Source organism: Poeciliopsis prolifica, unplaced genomic scaffold (assembly GCF_027474105.1).
Source record: "Poeciliopsis prolifica strain line A6 unplaced genomic scaffold, Auburn_PproV2 SCAFFOLD025, whole genome shotgun sequence".
Lineage (NCBI taxonomy): Eukaryota > Metazoa > Chordata > Actinopteri > Cyprinodontiformes > Poeciliidae > Poeciliopsis > Poeciliopsis prolifica.
In genome coordinates, this window is record NW_026562400.1 from 758,452 (window position 1) to 782,156 (window position 23,705).

General features: G+C 38.0%; 2 protein-coding genes across 2 annotated transcripts; both read right to left on the reverse strand.

The window, feature by feature from the left end:
• Positions 1 to 1,185: 1,185 nt before the first annotated feature.
• On the reverse strand, positions 1,186 to 7,377 carry ccne2 (cyclin E2). The gene is made up of 12 exons (XM_055047155.1): positions 6,906 to 7,377; positions 5,054 to 5,093; positions 4,827 to 4,908; positions 4,694 to 4,744; positions 4,075 to 4,217; positions 3,704 to 3,839; positions 3,475 to 3,621; positions 3,300 to 3,395; positions 3,085 to 3,219; positions 2,898 to 3,009; positions 2,651 to 2,808; positions 1,186 to 1,997 (listed from the first exon to the last, which is right to left on the reverse strand). The coding sequence occupies exons 2-12, from the start codon at positions 5,065 to 5,067 to the stop codon at positions 1,887 to 1,889; spliced, it is 1,185 nt and encodes a 394-aa protein (XP_054903130.1). The 5' UTR covers positions 5,068 to 5,093; positions 6,906 to 7,377; the 3' UTR covers positions 1,186 to 1,886.
• A 1,148-nt stretch (positions 7,378 to 8,525) lies between these two features.
• Positions 8,526 to 22,493, reverse strand: tp53inp1 (tumor protein p53 inducible nuclear protein 1). Its single transcript, XM_055047156.1, has 4 exons — positions 22,249 to 22,493; positions 18,631 to 18,990; positions 13,812 to 14,328; positions 8,526 to 13,085 (listed from the first exon to the last, which is right to left on the reverse strand). Exons 2-4 carry the CDS (start codon positions 18,755 to 18,757, stop codon positions 12,863 to 12,865), a joined length of 867 nt encoding a protein of 288 aa, XP_054903131.1. The 5' UTR covers positions 18,758 to 18,990; positions 22,249 to 22,493; the 3' UTR covers positions 8,526 to 12,862.
• Positions 22,494 to 23,705: the final 1,212 nt, after the last annotated feature.

Sequence of the window (23,705 nt, forward strand, 5' to 3'; positions counted from 1 at the left end):
TCACAATCTTCTTAAGGCTTCACCCATTTCTATCACACTTTTTCCTTTCACTTAATTTTCCATTGAGATATTACATAGAAAATCTTCCCAAGGAAGTTTTGGTAAGGTACTTTGTTTTGGTGCATCAAAGCCTCCCATCAAAACACAATGAAGTTTTTTGGTTGTAATGCGATAAAAGGGATTTTGGCCAAAAGGTTTGCAGCCCTTGCTCAATGTGAGCAGATATCTGAAACCTACTGAGCTGAACCCGAGACATTCTCACGCAGATTTGAGTCACAGGAAGCCGTTTTTTCGCTCATGGAACATCAACGTGTCACATCTGCAGTTTTACTGAAGTACTCCTTTAGTGGAGTACTTCAGTATGGAAATTCGGACTGATAGCATGAATCTGACATAAAAGTGGAACAGAAACTAATCTCTACCTTAGTTTGTAAAAGTCTGACCTCCACAACTCTTCTGTAATTTGAGCTGCAGCAACATTGTTATGCAGGATTTATTCTAAAACTACTCGTTTAAAAGTCTAACTGGGTCACGTCGAGCTGCGGCGTGAACGTAGCGTAAAATTCATGTTTCTTCTGCCAGTGATTTATTTCTATTTGCCACTTTTTCACTCACTCAATTTTTACAATTGTTCATTTATCATTTTCCATTTTGACACCCTTGGCTTAGAAGATTCCAAAAAGACCAAAAAGACTTTCAACATTTTATTTAAAACAATACAAAAAGGAAATTACAATTTTCTCTTTAAATTGCTGTATGTACAAAAACATTCTTTAACATCTATACACAGTTCACATGGTTTATATGTTCACTGCAGAGGTTTACAGTCACAGGTTTGATGGATTTTCACTTTTTGGCTCACTCCATTTAAATTTTAAATTAAGTTCATGTACAGATTTTTCTCCCCGTTCCCATTATATAAAAAAGGCACTGAAGACATCCTTATGTACAACATTTAATGCTGAACCTAAAATGAACAGATGTAATGGATCAAACCTCATAAATACCTTTTTGCCTTTGGCACTGAGTTACCAGACTGAGTTCAATCAATAAAAGACTTTGCATATGAACATTTTTCCTTGACTTACAAAGGCTTATTAATAAATACAAGCACTTAAAATGAAAAAGCAAAAAAAAAAAAAAAAAAATTTCCACTAAAGGTCAAGTTTTCCAGGAACGTAACAAAATGTTGCAACCAGATTGCAACACAAAAAAAAAAAAAAAAAAAAAAAAAAAAAAAAAATTTGCCACAAGCAGGCCTGGTGCATTAAACACCTAAATAGGAAAAAAAAATAATTCCTATAATTCTGGTCTCTATGAAATACTTCTGACACCAAAAATCAAGCTGTTTGTTCTAAAGGTGACAATCCTCCATAAGGACAGATTTACTTTCAGACATGGAAAGAAAAAAAAAACGTGTCACATGTCTAATTGTACCTATTTAAATTGGAATGACTGTCGTAAGTAAGAACAAAAGCAGGTTTTTCTCATTTCCTGAGAATCAACTGAAGCACCCTCAGAAAGCATCAAAGCTTCAAGTTTAAGATCAGCACCAGTGAAACTCCCAGGTGACGGCTCACATGTTAACCAGCTGGGTGAAAACTGTTATCACCCAACTGGAGATTAAATCATCAATCTCCAGACTGAAGACCGATCAGTCTGCTGATTGGTTAATCACCAGACTGATTAAATCATCAGTCTGAAACTGATCAAGAAACGGATCAGTTTCCTGTCTGATCCGTTTTGGCTGCCAGAAGTCAGAGCTTAGTGTTAAAACAACCAAACATAAAAACTTTTGTTCTCCACATTATGTGTCGCTGTGACGACTCAACTGTGGCGTCAAGTTGTCCTGAAGAGAGGTAGTGGGTCCTGCTGATGGGTCCAACTCAGGGATTGGTCGACTTTTCTGTGCTGCTGGGCGGGGTCAGAAACTTGTCCATGGCAACAGGTGACAGTTGACAGTCAGGGTTGTCGATTTGACACTCCTGTGCTTTTCTCTGCACAAAGAAAATAAAAACATGTTAACAATCGGCCAAGAAAAACTATTTAAGCAAACAGTGCCTATATTTTTAAAAAATCCCACATTTCATTGTTTGATTTACTTACCAAGTAATCAAAATTATAATTCTGCTTTGACAACTAAAATAAGTCAAAGTGAGAACTGATTTCTACAAGATATTTAATGTAAATTAGACGAAATCAATATAATACATGAACACAAAGCACTGTTTAACATGAAACTTGTATATACAAGTTTTTAGAAAATTTTTTTTCTTTTGACAATAATTTTGCCAAAAGAAGTTTTAAAGGCTTGATTGATATATTCTTTAACTTATTGTAATAAACTGCATTCTAGTGGTCAAAAAGCATGAAAATGGCCCTTACTGAATGGAATCACAGCCTGCATCACAATGTCAGCTGTGATATTTATTAGAGAAATTAATTTACAATACATGTAGAGACTTTGTTTTTAAAAACAGGATGAAGTTTTACATTTTATAAAGAACTTGAGAGAAGTAAGTTTTATACTTCTGGATTTTGTTCAATACTAATGAACCTAAATTATTGCCAGTTTTCTCCAGTTTCTCATTCTGAATATCAAGCAGGTCAGAATATTGTTACAGATTGATTAACAGATGTGTTTCCTCACCAGCAGGTCCAGATAAGCCACATGCGTCTGGATGTTGTGTCTGTCGTCGGTTTTGACTTTGGGGAAGGTTTTCAGCTCCGGTTTGGCTTCAGAGCGCAGCGTGACCATGAAGGGACTCATCCACTGATAACAGGGAAACACGCTCTCCCAGGTCAGGCCTGCCAAACAGAGGCAGAACCTCACTGGTTATGACCTGGAATATTCATACACTGCCTGTAAAATGTGCAGAGGCAGAGTGGAAACCCACCTGAGACTTTATGAACAACGTCAAACGTAGAGAAGTGACAGAAGGCGGCGGCAGCAAGAACGCTGTAGCTGTAGTCCAACGAATTGATGTCCATCATGCACAAATCTAACAGCTGAAGGAGATGAAGGTAGAGGTCACACTTTGAACATTTAAAACATTTAAAAGGTTTGTGAGGAAGCGACGATACCTGTGTGATCTGAATGTACGTCTCCTGAGAAAACTGCGACTCCAGGAAGTTCTCTCCATCCTTCTGGGCTTCCACCTGCACATACAGCTTGAGCCACGAGATGGGAGTTTCTGGACACAAGTTCCAGTCCAACGCCTGCAGGAAGACCATCATGTTGAAGCAAGGGGGGAAAAAAAACTCTGTATTCAGAACCAGGACAGAAACTGCTGCTGTACCTTTAATATACGAAGCTCTGTGCGCTGGATGTCCCACATGTTACACGCTCCATCTGTGACGTATGCAAACTCGTAGATTTTAGGAGGATAAATTTCCTAAAGAGAGAAAAACATTTTTATGAAAACTATTCTGCTAGGATATAAATACTAGAAACAGCAGGAAATGAAAACTAACTTCTGTCTTGGAGGCGATGAAGAGGGCTGTAATGCCAATGAGCTGCAGGTAATCTTTATCGACGTCCTCCTGAGTCAGCATGAAGCGGTCAAAGTAGTCCTGGGCCAGGTATGCTGTCTGTCTGTGGAGGTTGTACACCTCACTCACCTGCACAAAGGCAACAACATAAAAATCCTACAGATTCACCAAGAATGTGACGACATAAACCACTGCTCTGCTAGATACTCGCCTCCAGCAGCCAGTCCAACAGGATCGCCCTCATCTTGGGCTGCAGATTAGGATGCCGCTGCAAGTAGCTCTTATCATGAACGTACTTCAGCTCCTTGTTGAGCATTTTAATCCAAACGTCGTCTGAACTCGCCCAGCTGGGATGAAAAGGAAAGAAAAAGGAACCAAAACTTGTCAGTCATTTGCAAATCAAAGATATTCAACTGGTTCATACCATGTGACGAAACTAAGTGCTAAACCACTCACACACCCATCATGTGACCCTGTTTATTTCAGATCTTACAATGGCATTTTAAATTGTAGAGTAACAACCATTTCAGTGAGAAGTGTTGAACTACAATGGCCTCATTGATGTGCAAAACCCAGGCTTACCTGAGGCAGGGGATGGGGGAGGCCTTGATGAAAAGGTTCTTGAACTGGTATTGCTTGAAGCTGGATGGGTCTGACGGTTCCAGCTCCTTGTGGGGAGTTTCAATGAGGATGCACGGACTGGCACCATCCTCCGACCAACACGTCTGGAAAAGCAGGATTTTATTAAATATATTTTGTTTAAATAAAGGTTTATGGATTTTGATTTTCAAAAACAGTCAAGCCTCATGTGAATTCTGGAGATGATACCTGTAAGATTAAAGCTATTACAAACCCCAGACTGGATATAATTTGATTTTTAGTTAACTGCAATAGTGACCTCTTCTGGTAAAGAGAAGGTAGTGCATCATCACAGCCTCTCCCAAATTCAAAACTTATTTCTTTCAACTAGTTCTATTATAACAAAAATCAATCTAAACAAAAAATAAAAAAACAACAAAGAACAAAATAAAGTTCTTTATTATAATCTACACCTTTATAAAAATGGACATGGAGGGAAAATAAATGCAGTTTACTGGGAGGGTTCTACTAAATGAAGATAAAGTAGTAAAACACATCATGGGCAGAGCTCTTATCAGCTATAAACACACAATCATCTGGAGTTGACGTGCAGCAAACTGACCTGAATTTCATAGTTCTGTTTCTTGGCTGCAGGTTGAAGCTTCTTTTTTGGCTGAGGCGGAAAGCAAAGAAATGAATCCATGTTCAAGTAAGCCAACTATTTACTAACTAGATACAAACAAAACAAGACAAACCTCAGACTTTCTTTTCTTTAGTGGTTCTCGGACTGCGGGTTCAGCTGCATTTGAGTCCCTGGCTTGAAGTGTGAGGCGACCACTGAGAGGAAAATTGCCTTTTTAGGTCCTTCTTATTGATATACTATTCAAAATTTAAATCTGAAGACAATCTATTTCTATTCAGATTTTCTTTTTTTAAGCTTAAAAGTTTGAAATGAAGAAATTGTGAACTTGTAAATGCTTACCTGCGTCTAGACATGGTGCTGATTTATTCTTATGGCTCTCCTGGAAATTAAAACAAAAACAAGTTAAGAGTTGTGAAGAATTGTAAAAATATTTACAGAAACTCCAGGACAATTGGACACTGTACATACAATTTGGATCATATTAGGAAGAAATCTTAACAAAATAAGCATTGAAACATCTTACTAATAAACACTGAAACTTTGCAATCTTTCCCAGATAATTGGTCAAAAATTTAAGAGGGCAATTTGCTCTTCATACTAGTCGAATTCAATTAATCAAATTCCTCAAAAATAAGAATTTAAAGTATTTCTGGTCTCCAAACACATCCTGTAGATGTTATGACACAAATGATTAGATTTTATCATTTGTCTAATCAGGATTATAGTTATGCTTTCATGAATAAATGAGGATCATATCATTCTCTCCAATGCTTTTCATAGTTCTTAGAAAAACAGGAGTGAGTCAAAACTAAAAGATCAGACTTAAAAGAAAAACAGGAAATCTGCTTCAGCAGATAAAAACCTGATTGCTGCATCTCTACATGAATGATAAGGCTGCTAAAGGCTCAAATTGTCCAAAAATAAAAAAGGTAAAAGTTATTAAAATTATGTTAAATAAAGCTTGGAAACTATTGGTTGAGCAGGAGGTTTCTTTAGAAGATGCAGGATGTAAAACTCCTAATTTGAATAGTTGAGTCTGAACTTGGTGTATAATCTGTAGCTAACTTAGGAACAGCAGGGCTAGCTTGTGATTAACAATACACCAAGTAACCAACGTAACAATCCATCGTTAGTCTACTAACACAGGCTGAAGAAGCACATGGAGCTACGATGCAGATCTCCAGCTCATTGAAAACACGCAAAAGTAAATAAGAAGTGATGAAAAGAGAGAAACTAGACGGCCAGGTTCTGTGAGCTATCATGGTAATGCCTGGAAGAAGGGGGGCTGACAACTCCCTCCGTTTCAGACAAAAAAGCTCAAAAATACAACATTTCAATTCCAGTTTCTCGGCTTTGATGACGACGCACATGTCTCTAAACATGTTCACTAAAGTTTTAGTCGACAAAACATCCAAATTATTGGGTTTTAGAGAAGTTTGAAACTCAAAGACGCGCCAATTTCTACAACGGAGAAGCGGGAGGATTTGAGCCCTGCCTCTTCGAAACTACCCCCAAATCTGCGAGGGAAAACTGCGAAAGAAGACCGCTAAAAATGGCTGTTATTAAACTTAGACAATTACCAACTGACTGAGAAGGGGTACGAGAACCACATATCTGAATACGAAGAGTTTTATAACCAATGCAGTGCCAATGAAGTCGGATAAATTGACTTCATTGCGAGGCTAATCTGAGGAGGGCAGCTACTGTACTTAGCAAACTAACAGCTAACTAGGTCAACAATAACCGACTAACCCTCCAAAATACAGATAAACTATAAATCACCAGCTTCAAGCTGAAACACTGGGAAACTATTTCTTTACTTAAGATAAACGTTGAAAAGTCAGATGACACTGAAATCCTGCTTTTAAACACACCATCCAAACTACTGTTCAACGCTCTGAACTGAATAGTTCTGAACCTGCTGTACTTTCAGGACAGAAATGTTATAGAGCAGATATAACACGATTTATAAAGTTGGTGTAATGCAGCAAAGCTGGAGTTAAAACTACATGCTCAGAAGTTCCTCTCTTGGCCTATTGGAAAGTCACTTAATCCAGAACTTTGCCATATTAATGCAATTTTCCAGCTAATCTGCCAACTAAAAGTCCCAAAAGTGACTTAGCATTATAGAGCTTGTTCTAAAACCATGCAGATATATCAGTAGACCAGCTCAGAAGTTCCGAGATCTTACCTCCTCAGCGAAGAATGAATGAATGCATCAGCTGTGGCGCCGGCGCCAATCCTTATATCCGCGTCTGCCTGTCGGCGCCAGTGCGCATGCCCGTTCCCGGTTAATACAAACGCGCTAAATGTTCAAATCTGAACTGTGATTTTTTGCAAACGGGCAGCACCGAGCGGGTAAAATCGGTTGCTCTTGCTTAATTTTGCTGTATAACGACTAAAAACGATCCCAGAATGAAGCTTAGCGACCGTTTCGTCGTGTTTTTTCCGTGCCTTCGTTGGTTTCTAACGGTCACCGAAACGAAGCAACGTTTTTAAGAGGTAAACCGCACTTTCCGTTTGTCGCGGTTGAATTTTAACGACGCAGAAATCCTTTATGAAGGGATACACGTAGGAATGAGTCAGCAGTTCTTGAATTTGACGGAGTTATATTAGATTTTTTAGGTGATGTAGAAATTGCTTCCGCTCGCAGGTCCCGCCTGTGGGAGGAAGCAATGTGACGTCAAGCCAATGAGAGGGCGAGTAGTGACAACCGCGTGCACTCTGTGCAGAATGTAAACAAAGCGAGCACGTGGGGCGGCTGTCAAACAGAAGCTGTGCATCTACTACTTCAACATATTTTATCTCAAGTAAAAGTATCCAAGGAATTACTCCACTAAGAGTCAAAAAGTATTGTTGTAAATTTATTTTAAAAAGTACTGTGTAACTGATCACAAATATAAATCACTTAATCATCAGACGGACCATAATATATAGTTATGTGTAAATTTTGGTATTTTAAATACCTTAATGAAAATGATTCATATAAATAACATAATTACAAAATACCAAAATTTGACAAAATAATTTTCCTAAATCAATTTAATTTAATTAAAAAACCTTATGAAACAAAACTACAGTTGTGTATCTGTGTCAGGTGATTTTTTTGTTTAGAGCAAACTTTTTTTCATTTAGTGAAGTTAGTTACAGCGAGTAGATCCATCCATTAATTTTCTTCTAATTATCCGGGGTCTGGTCATGTAGAGTATCCAGAAATGTTATCCAAGTATGAGTAGCAATACCATAATAAAATTACTCAATCAAAAGTAAAAGGCACATTGTAGAAATAATACTCCTAAAAGTATGTCCTCCAAAAGGTTTCTCACGTAAAAGTTACTAGTTATTACCCAACTCTGTGTTTGCATATATGCAAATATATGTATATGTTTGCATATATGCAAACATAGTTTGCATATCTGTTTATGCAAACTGATAAACAGTCCTCTTTCTCCTGATGTTGACATTATAAGGCCTAGACAACACCTGACAACAGTACACCAAACATTTCAAATTCAATTCTGTTAAAAAAAATACTTTGAAAAAAATGTTTTCCCTCATCTCAGCCAAGTATCTTCAGTTATTGTTTCTCATGATAGTCAACATTCACATAACTTATTCCTCTTATTCAACTCAATTCAGAAATACTTTATTGTGAAGAAAACCTTTGTTGTAACTCATATCATCCAAGGATCTTCAAAGTGTCGTGAGTGGTGATTGTTTGCAGGAAGGATCTCTGGCAGAACTCTTGCAATGAAGCTAGTATGTCTCATACATGCTACTGGAGTAAAAAAGGATCACACACAGACAAACATTTGTTTATGAAAACATTTATTGTCGGCTACTGAGAGATCACAAGTATTAACTATTACAGTTCAAAAACAGATGACCCCACTTTTTATCAGCTTTTTCTTTTGTTTTTGACATCAGAACAGAGTGAATTGATCTGTTATACATCCAAAATACAAGGAAGGATGACAGTTATATCGATAAATAAAACATTAGCTCCTAAAATTCCTACAATTTTTTTTTTTTATTTTTGGCAAAGTGCTGTATTATTCCAGTAAACTACATAAAAACAAACAAATCTAACACTAGGTGAAAAATGAAAATGCCACAAGATATTTTTCACAATTAAAATAAAAGGAGAGAGAAAAAATGATTTGCTACATAGTCATTCTGTCAAAGTTGTACTCAGGCTGGGCGGATGGTGGCAGCGAGAGCTGGAGCCTCTTCAAAGCAATGCATAGTTTGTTTCTGATGTCTGTGTTTTTATCCATCATGTCCAATCAGAACATTAACAAAAAAAAAAAGAGTTCAAGTTCTTCATCGATGCATTGTCATTACAACATTTCAACCTGGAAGGCACGTGATCCACAAATTTCAAGGCATTGAACAAAAATACTAGAAATCCCTGTTAGTTGGTAATAAAAGATGAGTTGAGCTCAAAGATTTAAAGACAGATAAAACATTTCAGGCTTCTGCCAGCAGGTGGAGCCTTAAACGTTGACTCCAATCCCTTCTTTCTTTCAACGTTGTCTTCTTCAAAAATATCGCAGTAACACAAAATAACACCAAAAGTGAACGCAAAGGTTGAAAAGTTAAGAGTTAGATAGCATAGATCTAAAAGACAAGCTTACATAGGCTAAAGGCAAAGTCCACCATTGTAATATGTACAGCAAACATTAGAGACACTCAACAAACATAGTTACAGTCCTATCAAAAACAACCAGAAATCCTTCACCACACTGCAAAAAGTGTTCCAGGTTTGTTCAGATTAAAGTCTTTAAAAAAGAAAACATACTCTATCTGAACAAGTTGATGGCAAACATAGTACATTTTTAAAATTGTTACATAAAAGGCATTGATCTGCATCACGATTGTTCTAGAAAATGCAAAAAACAATGGTGTGTAAAACTTATAAGATGCAAAGTTCAAATACATTGTCAATTTAGTTGAATAAGAACAGTATACATTTTTATAAAACTTTAAACATGGAGATTCTGACATGTTAAGAGAAAAAAAGAACAACATTAACTTACAGTTTTTGGCCATAACAGCCTTCCATGTTTTATTTGTATAACTTTCTTTCTGCAGTGTGGGAGCTCATTCTGGTTTCAGCTTTGCCTACAGCGACACATTATAACATAAAACTGTCTGCTATTTCATCCAAAAGCATTTAACAAACATTTCAGTAATGCAAAAACAGAACATAAGTATTAAACAGTAGTGAAAGATTACAGATTGCCGCTACTTTCTTTTGGTATAAATATCAGCTGAAAAAAATGTAACTATTATAGCATAGAAATTAGAACAGTTGAGCAAACTTTAAGTACATTTCTAAAACCAAGTCAGGTACACTTGAGCCAAAAACAAATATTAACAGCTCTGAAAAGACAGTTTGTCTGCGTCTTGATAGTTTCCCAAAAGCGGGTGATGGTTTGTTTCCACAAACCTGGGACTGAAAGAAGCTATAGAGATACTAATCTATCAGGTAATTATTTCTCACACACATTTCAGAGGCGGGAAAAAGTCTGAGCGCATTGAAAGAATCATCATCCATCAAGTAAATCTGCATTTTCCTAAAGTGTAAAAGGTGATTGGTTGTGACCCTGAGAAGTGGACTGCAGATTTATATCAGAACAAACAAGAAGAAAAACAAGTCCTTTTCCATTATCTTTTCTATTTTTTGCCAACATTGTGATACTAACAACATTACAACCATGCAACAAACAGCACACTCATTACCAAACATACCAAAGCAAGAATCCATTGATGCGTACAACTTCATACTGATATGTAATTTGCTTTTTTTTTTTCTAATTTGGAAGTATATATATATATTTTTTACATACTTTTTTTTTTTTTTTACATTTCTATTCCTCTCAAAGCTACCATTAAAACAAGGCATTTAGTGATATTGAACCCAGTCATTTTAACTACTTGTATTTATTTTTTCTTCCAAAAAAATATGGTGAAAAGCACTGAACTGAAAGTCAGAAGCAGGTTCGGTTGACACAGCAGGAAGTCCTGAACTGAGCGAAAACAGTGGTGCGAAAGATTTCAAAAAGGCAGTAAATATAAGAGACAAATTTCCCTAAAAAGGCTCTTTAAGTCAATTAAATTACCTACACTGAAACTAGAGTGTGTTTGTAACACACACTAATGTGCTGCAAACACACTGGAAAACACAAAGAAATCCTGAGATCAAGTATAAATGTTGATCATGTCTAAGAAAAAAAAAGAATGAGGCGATAGTTCAGGGGTGTGCTTGAGGATAATTTTGTTAAAACTCTCTGTTCTGTTTCTCTATTTTCAGTTACAACAGTCTACAGTTTCACAGGATGATCTGTAATGTAACATCCTAAAGTCTGGATTTACTTTAGGTTTGTTTAGTGAAAATAATCAGTAAAAGTCCTGTAGAATGTTTTTTTTTTTTTTAAGCCAACAAATCCAACTTTAAAGCCTCCTTAAAGATGCACCGAGAAATCAGCTGTGGACCAAAATCCACAAATTTTTAGCTTGACTAACCCTAGATTGACAAGAAACTGGCCAGAAACTCAAAAATCCAATCATTTTCCAATCAGTGAGCTGCCTGATGATAACACTCTTCAGATTGGATGTTGTTACTGAGTAAAAAAACTGAGTGAGTTACTGATGTAAGAAACCATTTAAAAAGAAATGCGATTTTCTGCGACATGCTTGAGTCATGTTGAAAAGCATCAATGCATATTGACAAATACATGTGGTGCATTCAGGGTGTAAAAGAAGCAATTCTTGAAGAAGATACCATATAAGCCATATTTAACCTGCTAACTGATAATTACTGCATGTCGGCTTTGAAAATGATTGAAATCTCTGAGTTACGTTCTTCAGGGAATACAAACGGATATAACGGTTTTAGCTAACAATGCTAATCATTATTACAACATGTCAAAAACGGTTTTAAATGTAAACATCAGTGGAGGGCACACTTCCCCTGATCCGCTAATAGCATAGCTAGTATTTTGTTTACATACTTTGGAAAACATTTAGATAAATCTAAAGTGTTAATTTACTTTTAGTTTTCTAAACTTTCAGTTGAATGAAGCTTACCAAAATAAAAGAATTGAGTCAAAGACGATATGTGATAAGCTGACGCAACGAAACAAAGGTGGTCAGCTGAAGGGATTCAATTAAAGCTCTACAGATCACCTAATATTAACTAAGATAAATTATTGTTATTTTTGAAGAGTAATTGGTATTGGCAGTTTGACATTTTACAAAATCCAGAAATTGACCACAAATTTCAAATTAATGCATCTCTACAAACAAAAAGCTAATTTTAAAGTAAATGTTTAAATACTCAGTAATTTATTATTGCACTTCACAAAAGTATCAAATGTGAGCTCAAATTGTTTTAACATTTCAAAAATTAAATGCCTCCTTGTAAAAGAATAGCTAAAGTAACCAAGGACGTTGCTGATAATAATAGTGTGACTGAAAAGAGTGGAAATGCCCCTTTAAGGATTTGCACCCAAACTGAAGCCTCATCCCAACAGTACTGCAATGATTAAACTGAAGCACAGTCCTGCTGGGCTGTACATATTCAAGTGATTTAGGATCTGCAATGTCTCCTGCTGCCTTGACAAAGTTACCTGTAAGTTTGCAGGCAACCAAACCATCACTGTGTGAGTCCCTGAAATTACACCACTGGACCATCCTGCCACGCTGTGAACCTGCCTCTGAATAAAGTGACCTACAGCATTGTTTCTACACATTACGTTGCCCATACAGAACAAAATAAAAAAAAGTGAGAAGGAAAGGGAGTCATTTTGACACCTCTTTCTCTCTGATTGGATATAAAGTAGTCAGAAATGGTAAAGGGGTACATGATGAGCTTTTTCTCCATCCCTTTCTCTTCTTTTCAGAAATAAAGAGAAGGGTGAGAATGAAAGGAGGGAACGTTTTTAGAGTAAAAAAAGCCAGCTACTTTCCCCATTTCCCTGTCCAGTAAAGTTTTCAAAAGGATCTACCGGGACTGATGATGTAACTGGCTGCTTGCTGGTGTTTGTTTCTGAATTATAACAATGAAAAAGAAGTGTGAGTTTGTGAGAAATTGGGCGGTGTTGACATTTCCATCCTGACTAATTGTGATGCTGCTGGACTCCATCAGAAGTTGAGGTGCCTCTGGGTGGGCTGGTGCAGATGGAAGTGGAGGGTGCCGGGCTTCGTGGGGCGCAGCAGGTTGAGGCGTCGCAGGGCCTTGCGGGACAGCAGCTGGGTGCGTTGGGTGACGTTACCCGGCCGTTGCTGCAGGAGTCCGGGTTTGGTGGTGAGCGCTGCAGCGTAGCAGGTAGAGTGCAGGCTGGAGCGGCGCTGCACCACCTCTGGTCTGTAGGAGGCAGAAATGACATAGAACAGTTCATCACTTTCTTAATCTTAGCTAAAATATTAATTATTACCCGAATGACAATATTATGTTTTATATTTCTAAACATAATTTGACAAAATGATGAAAATCTCAGTTACATTCTCGAGGGAAGACTCATGGTTGAAGCCGTTTTAGCTAATTCTAATCAAAATGCCAGACAGTTCAAATATAAACACTAGTGGTCAGCACATTTCTACTATTAGCAAAGCTAGCTTTTTACTTAGCGTCATAGAGCTTTTGCTGACTCTGAAAATCATTTAGCTTCCCCCGTAAATTAGTTTTTCTTAATAAATTCTGAAGCTCTAATTTACTTGGCTGACAAAGAGCAGTGGAGGACAGGTTAGTGCTTTCTGAACACCATGTCACCATCATGTTTTACCTCTCAAAACACTGTCACAGAAATCTCCTTTTTCACTAAAAACCAAGGAATTCAACCATCAATTTTCTTTCAGTTTTAGCTAAAATTATGCAATTTGAGGAGTTTTGAGTAAAACATGTTTATCTCAAATGCTAAATTTACATATTTAATTACAGCTCTGATTATATTGTTCTTTCAGTAAATTGTCTTTTTCAGCAACCAGTTAATAATTAATCATTACTAAATTAGTTATATTCGATTAATCCAATTCATCGCCTCAGCCCTACTTTAGATGCCTCCTCAACACGTCATCAGATTCAGATTCATACCTATGTCGAGGTCCTTCAAGCGTGGGTCTTGCCTTCTCTTTTCCACCTGCAGGTGTTTGGTTTGCAGACGTATTTCCAGACAGCAAGTCCATTTCCCGGTCGAGCGTGTGGTGTGATATTGGGTCTCGGGCGAGTCGCGGTGGGCTGTGGTGGGCGTAGACGGACATACTGGGGTGTTCGATCAGCAGGTTCTCCATTGGGCTGGTCTCCAGGAGAACCGGCTGACCGCCATGGCCGGTGAAGCAGGGGGGAGGAGTCACGAACCAGCTCTCCTCCAGAGAGCAGGCGTCCAGACGCAGGAACCCGCCTTCCTCCTCCTCCTCATCCCCGTCTTCCTCGTCCTCTGCGCCACCGTCGGCCGTGGAGTCGAGGGAGGTGCAGGAGGGGAAGCGGACAGCTGGGCTGGCCATCGGAGAAGGGATCATCACCATGTCTTCCTCTTCCTCCTCTTCTTCTTCATGAGGAATGATGGTGGAGTCAGAGAGGCCGTCACCACAATGACTAGAGCAAGCTTCAGCTGCAGAGGAGATTTAATTATTTCACACATAAGTTCAGTAATATCAGAAGAAAAAAAATAATTTCAGCTCCTGTGTTTTTAATTATTTCTAATAAAAATATCTGCTTTAATAATAAAAATAATGATATTAACTCCTAAAAGTGATTTTGTAATGGCATTTGAAGCATAATTTCAATAAAAACATGTTCTGTCATATTTGTCCAAAGAGCTCTTTGGCATGTTCTAAATCACGGGTGTCCAAAGTGCGGCTCAGGGACCATTTGTGACCCTTGGATTGATTTTGTGTGGCAAAATACAAATTTGGCCCATCCACCCCCTGTGGTTGATGCTGATGGAAACCTTTTATTTGCAATCAGGGTAAAATTATAATTTCTATTTTTTCTTTGTTTTTTGCAATGAAAAATGTTAAGTACAGCACAAACTATTTATCTTTTAAAAACCAAGCTTTTATAATAGGTAACACCTGGTTTATCGGGAGACTTTTTATAAAAAGTAGACTTTTCAGGACTAAATCAGCTTTCATTTAATTTATTATACTTGGCTGAATTTAAGCATTTTGAAAGAAAGTGACCAAAAATCCTGTTCTTGTACTGAGAATAAATTTGTCCAAGTGAGCCCAAAAAAGAAGAAAAAACCAGATGGTTTTCTTTTAATTCAGCAAAAGTGAAAAACCATTTTTAAGTTTTAGATCTACATCCCATTCCAACCAAAAGTAAAATAAAATTGGACTATTTTATTTTCGTTTAATTATTATTTCTTGGCCCAGAAGTACTTTTGACTCTGTGATTTAACACTACCTCAGCCCTCCAGCGGGTGGCGCTGCACACCATCTATGCAGCAGCTGAATCATCTCCACATGTAAACAATCATTTTGAGAGTCACAGTCAGGCCAGCAGACCAACATCTCCTCCCTGCAACCGAAACCACAACCTGCACATGTTTCTGTTTGAGAGCAAACACAACAAAGACCTGCTGAACCCGTCTGAGAGTCTGGGAGACGGCTTCATATCTACGCCAAACCGCCTGGTCCACATTTCCTCCACAAAGTGCTGCCAAAATTACACACTGAGCATTCTTGTGCTTTTAAATCACCCAAAAATACACCGACATCCTGCGCCGCAAGGTGTCTAGCTGTGCAAAGTGGAAGCTTGCTGAAAGCTATAGATCAAGGGGGGGATCGGCCTTGTTTTTACCCCACTTTAGCTTTTAATGATTGACTGAGAATCAGGAAGTTCTGAGGTGGAAACATGACCTAATGCAAGCAGGCTGTATGCTAAAAATAACAGTGTTGACGAAGCAGTTGTCCCGATTTGGGTCTGGTTCTGTTTATGAAGAGACTATTTTCACCAGCGCTCAGTAAAGATTGTAAATTACGAAACATATTTGATCTTCATCAGACACCTCGGGATGCACACCAAACATGCATACACCACTATAGGAATGGCTCAACTTTGAGACATCTCCATTGTGTCCCCGACTGACCTCTGAGCTGTTATTGTGCATGAATCTCAATGCAAAATGCTTGTGAGTGTCTGCAGCTCATTTCCACACGTGACACCAACGCCACTCCTAAGTGTTCACAGAGGCATTCTTGTTTACCCACAACAGAACAGAGAAGTTGCAGCGTGCTGACTCAAAATCCGAGAGCTGATGCACAATATCACAACAGCTCAGCGTTTTAACTTTCTCCTTCTGAATCCGTCTCGCAGAGGCTTTCTGTGTGCTGGGTTAACAAGGCTCACCTGGGAGGACAAATTAACTTGTTGACCCGTCCAATCCTTCTCCTCCACAAACAAAAAGATGCTCAGAGTCTGCAGGTTTTTATGGGGCAAAGCACTAACTTCACTGGAACACATTGTGAGACTGAGTCTCTGAATTGTGCTCTGTTGGCATGACTAGAAATAAAAGCTTTAATACTGCATTTTCAGACATCTACAGTTAGCACTTTCATGCTTAGCTAGTCCTGTGCTTTTTTTTTTTAAACAACTCGAGTCATACACTGTGCTGCCCAAAATTCTTCTTTGTCATTTAGTGTGCTTTAGTGGTGGCGTATGGGATATAGCTGACAGGCCTGGACTTTGACTAGATATTTCTAGCACACTCTTTGTAGCTCTGGCTGTTTGGAGGGTCCAGTTTTATGCAGCCTTAAACAGCCACACCATCTACAATAAGTCTTTATTTAAAAACGTTACAGCAACATTTAAATTCCCTTTCAGATCAATAAAGTATTTTTGAATTGAATTGAACTGAATGTAGGGCAGGACGATGTTCAGTAATAGTTTCAGTTCTGTTTATAATTAGGTGGTTTCTGAAGGTAACTGGTCACACTGGATTTTCTTAGAGGTATCACTTTGAAAGTGGCTAAATGCAAATGCATGCCACACCTTGCAGACTTTATGTGTTAAAAATGTTGAAAATCAATTAATTTCATCTTTATAATTATTCACTGCTTTATGTTGGTTTAGCAAAAAGGTCTGAAACCTGCAGCTCTGGAGCCACAAATGGATCTTTGACTGAAAATTATAAAGAATCAATGAATGTTTTTCAAATATAGCAGCTTATTTATGAAAAAATAGCATTGACATTCCACAACAGGACAACATATTTTTTTTAGATCATAGCTTTGCATCCACACTCTTTATGCTCTTTATAAAAGTAACTTTTCAGCAAGATATGGGAGTTCATTTTAAGTGAATGGCTTTTTAGTATAAAAAAGCTATATCTTGCTGTTCTAAAACATAAAATTAAAACAAAAGAACACAACCTGAAGTTTGTAACTTTAACTTTGTAACTTTTTTAATGTTACAAAATCCAAAAAATGTTTAATTCATTTGGGTCACAAAAAGTCCTGAAAAACTTTGTCCTTAAACCTACAAAACTGTGGAAGGGAGCCAGAAACCAAACGTGTTCATCTTCACTGGCTTGAAAATTAGACAACCAGGATCTATTTTTACTTCCTTTAGTTCCTTGGATGCTTTTGTTTGGCCCGTTTACAGGTTGACTTCTCCATTAACCACCTGATGCCAGATATCCTCCATCTCCCACCCGCCCCGGCCTGCCTCAAATATTCACACGGCTGCAGAATCGGAGCCCGGTCGACCCGTGGGTGGACGGAGAGCTGATGTGGACCCACTCAGATCCATTTGGGAGTCACGGCAGCACATCGCGTTGCCGTATAAAGCATGGGTGACTTTGTGATCTTCTCTCTGCCTGACTTGCCTGTTTTGACTGGGATCTGTTTTGGTCTCAGACGGCTCTGGAAACTTGGCTGGACTTCTCCTTGCCATTACAAAATGCTGAAGTTAAACAGTATCTTTATCTCCAGCCTGCAGCTCTGTGTCAGATCGTCTTTCTGCACATTAAAAAGAACTGTTCCACACATCCCCTCGGTTTTTATTTTGCTGATTTTGACATATGTTTTCTAAAATTTTAAGCCATTTTCTGACCACACATATTGACATATTTAAAGAATCACTTTAAAAAGTTTGCAATCTTAGTTATATCAAATATATGTGACATCTGGAGTGCTGGTCAGAAGTTTACATACACCCATCAAGGGCATAAATTTAGCTGATTGGGGCTTTTTGCTGATGCATGTTTTTCATGATGGGTGAAGAACATTTTTTTTGATAAATACAAAATAAACCAATTCAGACGAATGACTATAAATTTACTGCTGTTTTCTATTTTCTGCACATAACATAGAGGCTCAAATATATACATACACCTCATGGAAGATAGTCTCTGCTTAACCATTGGTTTTTCAAATGCTTTCAGGAGAAAACATTTTGTCAGATGAGGGAAAAATGTACTCATTTGGCCACAATAACAGGAAGTATGTACTATCAACCATAATGGTGATGGTAGCATGCCATGGCTTTATTTTACTTCCAGTAGATAAGGTAGGCAAGCATTCAACTTCTAATTGAACTCAACTATACCCTATTAAAATGGGTATAAAACTAAAATCTGACCCCACTCCATTTTGTTGTAATTTTTTGTGAAGAGGGAAGTTGTGCTCATTATCTTCTTCAGAGGTTTTTGAGTTGTTTCCTTCAATGGCATCTCCACAGGTAAGGGAGTGAACAGGTTGTCAAAGTATTTGGACCGTTTTACACAGTGCAGTGTGAAAACGAACCATGTCAATTAAAAATGTAACAAATATTACAATTTTGTTTCCTCATTTTGAGCTCAAATCCATCATTAAAAGATGAGAATTGGTTATATTCATGTCAGTTACGAGTAAATGCAAACCTCTGATCTGTGTCCTAACAAATGTGTTTAACTGTGCATCGGGTTTACCCAGGTAGTTCACTAAGATCCAGTCTTCTTCATCCTCCTCTGCCTGTTTGCCGTCTCCCGGCTGGCTGCCTCGACTCGGCTCGTTCCCGTCATCTCCAAACAGACTGCTGGCGAACCTCTGGAACATGCCGGGACGTCCTGAAGGCCGAAGAAGGAGCACAGGGAGGAGGCGCGCGGCTCTGGGCGACAGTGGGGGGTTGGGGTGGTTCTTTTGGTCATCAGCTGCAGGCGGCACAGCGAGTCGAAGGCTCCAGAAAGGTGCTAAAGTGCATCAATAGGGTGTGGTCAGGGATCACCTGAGGGCCAGCAGGGACATGCTGGACATCGCTCAACGTTGAGTGCAAAAGTAAAGAAAGAGCCCTGAGAAAAGACAAAATTAGTTGTTTTATTGACTGTTTTTTTTTGTAAATGTGTGTTTTTTATGTCAAAGGTTACAACAGATTAACCTAAATTTCCTGCAGAATCATGAACAGGAACAAATATGGAGGAGGTCATTTGAAAAGAATGAGAGATTTTTATTCCCATGTAAAATATGGGTCAAGTGGGGCTTATGAAAGCAAAGACTCTATGCAGCTTGCCAAGTGATTATTAAGTTACCCGTAACCCTATCAAGCTCAGCACATACTCCATATACTGTAAACACTCAGTACTGCAGGGCCTCTAAAATACACTGAGCCAGTCAGCATTTTCCCTGTCACAAAACGTTCTGCTGATGACTTTTATTCTTCTGCAACTAGGAATAAGACACAGATCTGGAAAAAATGCATATTCCATAACATAAAGTGTGTTTACTTTTTGTCTAATTGCAAACATTAACAAATGCTGGGTTTATCTGTTCAGATTTATGCTTTGATCACGCCTAAATATGCAAAGAGGAAGCTAAAAACAGCCACATGAAGACATTAACTGGCTGGATAATATTTAGCAGTGGATGGACACTTATCAGGCCGTTAAGCGCATCAACTTGTATGTGCTGTCAGGGCAGATGGATGCGAGCAGCAGCTGGGATATATCTGATGGAAGCAAACACAGAGGAGCTCCTCTGTCTGCGTCTTTTATAGTGGCTGGGACATAAAGAGCTGCAGTGTCCTCAGAGGACACACAGACACAGCTGGCTGGCAGCCTGAGCTCTGGACTTCACATTAGGAAAGTAGACAAAATGAAAAGTGATCAGTGTAGCTGTGTCCCGCTGCAGCTGCTGGGGTAACGACACCCGCTGGCAAAGTGTTGGAGGGTTTAGCAGAACAATGTTACAGCTGCCCTTTTAACCCATGCCTTTGTCTCAGTTTGCAGTTTTAGTTGAAAAAATGTCTTTCAATCTTCTTGATAGGAAATAAGGTGTAAAAATCCAATGAATGCATTTCTCATCTTTTCTGTCTCTAATGTCAATAATAAAAGGGTAACATCATTGCAAATAAATATTTTATTTATTTGTGTGTTTGATGAATCAATAACTTTACATCAACATCAACACTGTAAATAAATAAATTAATTAAATTGCTAACAGAAAAACTTGTGAATGCTGGATTCCTGTGCAAGCACCTTCGCTTAAATCACACACTTCTTCTGAAAAATAATCTAGCTTTATATTACTATTACTTTATATAACTTATTAAAAACATTTAAAAAAATAGTCAAAATAAGCATTTGATTACCCTTGGTTTTGTATTTTATAAAGATTTTTTAAAAATATACAATTCAATACTTGAGGTTTTCGCATGTAAAGTACACGTTCTACAACTCAGTCACTGAACTGTAGAGGAATACTTTTGTTCAGATCTGACCAGATATTTTCACAGTCTAACCAGCAATTATCGTCATTAACATTCTTTTACCTTCACAAAGATTTATAAATTAGTGTCTGTCTCTTCTAATATGTTATCAGCAGAAGTCAGGTCAGCAGTAGTCAGGTATATAATTTATGTCATACATGTACTGCTACCTGTGAAGTCTTACTGTCAGATTTACTTTATTATTAACTGAAAACAATATTTTTAAAAGATCTTGACGTTGACAGGTAGGTACCCTATTAGCTACCAATCAAAACTCTGATGTGATTAACAAAAAATATTTTCTATTTACATTTTAAATATGTATTTGTAAAGAATAGAATGGAGTTTTAGCTAATGACATGAATGTAAGCAATAAACCAAGTGAAAGTAGTTTTGAACATTAATACTCTGATATACGAGGTGTAAATAAATGTATCATCTGGTTGTCTTTACAAGCAGGGCATATCTATTTAGAGAATTGACGGTGAAACGGAGCTATATAATGCGAATAACTTTGAACACCAAATGTCCGATTTTTCTTCCTGCAATTGAAAGCGTGCCGCCGTTATGCAGATCGGCTGTGGTGCGTTCAAATAACCCCCTAAATGCTTGTATTTCCCAGCAATCCCCTCGCATTGATTAAACAATTTTTTTTAACGTGGCCTGCAACAGCAAACAAACAAAGGTTTTTAAAGCTGTCGCCATCCTTAACAGCAGGCTGATAATCCTCTTCTGCACCTGTTTCACCCCTACACTCATCCTCCCTGAAAGCAGCTATTAATGTTAAATTCACGAACATGAACAGCGTTTAACTGACTGGAATCATCATTCAAGGACAGATCCTCCTCCATCTTCTTTTGACTGATTGATTTTTATGAATTGTTCTATTATCCCATATTCTGGTTGACTTTCTTGCATCTGAATTTATGAATTCATAATGTACAGATGGAGGCCATGTAGGGCATTGCAATCTGTCTGTCTGGGATTATGGACAATGGATGCCCCATAATCAGGGATATAGCGAGGAAAACACAGAATAGGCAAGTTTTAGTTACAAACAGGGATTTATAACCTATAGAGCGCTGCAACACAATCAAACTGAAAATAAAATATTACTGTTCGCCAATTTTCCTGATACTAGTGTCACATTCTGTTCGAACATGTTTTATTGTAAAAAAAAAAAAAAGTTATCAATAGGTAGATTATTCTGCCAAAATAAGGGCCGATAGCAATTAAAACGTATTTTTCTGTTAAATAAGCACATAAAAAATAAAGATGACAAACATTTTATATGTGGTATGTTTTTGTGTGCTGCAAAACTAATCGGCTTGCAGCTCCTGCTAATGTCAGCCAGTCTGCAGGGGGAAAACAAACTGGCCCAGAGGTAACGAGGAGCTGCAGCAGCAGGAACTGCAGCAGGAGCTGCAGCAGCAGCCTCTGTTTGACGCTTATTCCTGGTTAAGCAAGAGGAAGAGGAGGAGGAGATTGTAATTCTACACTCACAGGGCTGAACGGCCTGCTAAAAACTTTTCATCTTCTGTATTATGTAATAAAATACTTTCCAGAACAACACAGCACCCGAATTTGAATATATCGGATGAAAAAACATTAAAAACAGCATTTTGTTTGAGCATAAAAGGAGGAAGACCAAGCTTCAGATGCTGATCAGAACTGTGACCGCTTTGCAGTAAAATCTTAAATACGTGCGTTAACAAGTCAGTTATAATTACTTAACTGATGAAACAAGACGTGCATCTACTGAAATGCACATAAAAATATGATCAACATGCGGATAAAAAAGCAAGAGAGGCGTTAATGTTCACGAGGAGGAAAACAAAGAACCCACCTGCGGCAGAGGGAGGAGGAGATGTAAACGACGGTTGAAAAAAACAAATAAAACCAAAATCCTTAAAACGGAGGTAGATTCGTTACTTTTCGAAAAATAGAAAAACTTGAGCTTTCTTCGCGGAAGAAATAAGATATAAAACGTTTAATTTATGGGCTGTACATGGGGAGTCACAGTGAGGTTGATCGTCTTTTCTCTTTTCAGCCCCGTTTCCTCGTCGGGTCCCTGATCTGCGACTTCTTTTGTTGTTGTTGTGGAGCTCTAACAGCTGATCGTCGTGACGTCACCGGGGTGAGGGGGGGCAGCCCTTCATAGGGGCAGGGCCAGGAGCTGCTCATCCAATCAGAGCGCTTGACGAGCACTGTCACTAACCCACGTGACTCTACTCCCTCCTTCTTGGAAAAAGGGAAAAAGGGACATGACTGGGCAAAGCGCTCAGCTGAACGGAGCAGAAATGTTGGTTTCCCTCCCGAAAACAGGCAAATGTTACATGAACAGACCTGCATCCGGGTTAAGCTGCAGAGCTTCCTGTCTTATTAGCATCCACCCAACATATCAAACTCTTATTGCTGCAGTATCATAAGACAGCATAAAAGAAGTGAACACGCTAAAATATCCACATAGTTTTACTTATTTACAGTTTAAAAAATGGATTCAGTCCAGCCAAATAAAGCTGGCTTAGCGCCGAAATGGTGTGAAACATCAATTCAGTTATTCCAAGCACAAAGTGAAAAACTGCTAAAACATGAATATGTATTTTTTGACGATTTATTGCATTTGTTACATCTTCATTTAATTGGACTCTTTATTATTTCTAGCTAAAGTTATTAAGGGCCATTATGTATGAAGGCGTTTTAGGGGCTTTGCAGATGAAAAATAAATACATAAAATTGGAGGAATAAATTATTGCCAAAAAATCTGATGTTTTCTGGAAAAAATGTGGCAATTTTTTTTCTAGAAAATTTTTAATTAATCTGAAAAAAAAAATCTAAAAAATTCAAGCACATTTTTTTAAAGAAAATTTCTAAGATTTTTTGTGGAAACGTACTTATTTTTTCTATCTATAGGAACCTCTGTTTTATTTCATTCCCATATGATTTCCAGGCCAAAGGGGAAGCAATGAGAATGCCTTCCCAAAGGGAAACCTCTAAACTGATAGCTGTGAAAACCTCAAAGATTTATTAGACATTACTGGAAAAAAATAGCTACATGGAGCTACAGCAGACATGCCAGGAAAACGATCCAAATGAGATCTAAGAACCAAAACATGTTCTTGACCTGCGAGTACTTATGACTTGATGATTTTAGGCCATGTGACAAAAAGTTTGGAGACCTCTGCTTTAGATTGAAAAAGATCTGGGACTGAAGCGTTCACCTTCCAGCAGGATGACGACCCTGAACATGCAACTAGAGCTACAACCTAATGGCCTAGATTGAAGAATGTAGATGTATTAGAA

Bases quoted from the DNA above. Each gene is read 5' to 3' on its own strand.
- ccne2 (XM_055047155.1), bottom strand. The intron at 4,218-4,693 runs GTCAGTTTGCTG...CTGCTTTTCCAG, and splicing joins AACAGAACTATGAAATTCAG to ACGTGTTGGTCGGAGGATGG. The intron at 3,396-3,474 runs GTTAGTTTTCAT...TTCTCTCTTTAG, and splicing joins TCATCGCCTCCAAGACAGAA to GAAATTTATCCTCCTAAAAT.
- tp53inp1 (XM_055047156.1), bottom strand. From the start codon at position 18,757: ATGTTCCAGAGGTTCGCCAGCAGTCTGTTTGGAGATGACGGGAACGAG. The intron at 14,329-18,630 runs GTAAACCCGATG...TCTCCTCTGCAG, and splicing joins GATCTTAGTGAACTACCTGG to CTGAAGCTTGCTCTAGTCAT. The intron at 13,086-13,811 runs GTATGAATCTGA...TGCCTCCTACAG, and splicing joins CTTGAAGGACCTCGACATAG to ACCAGAGGTGGTGCAGCGCC.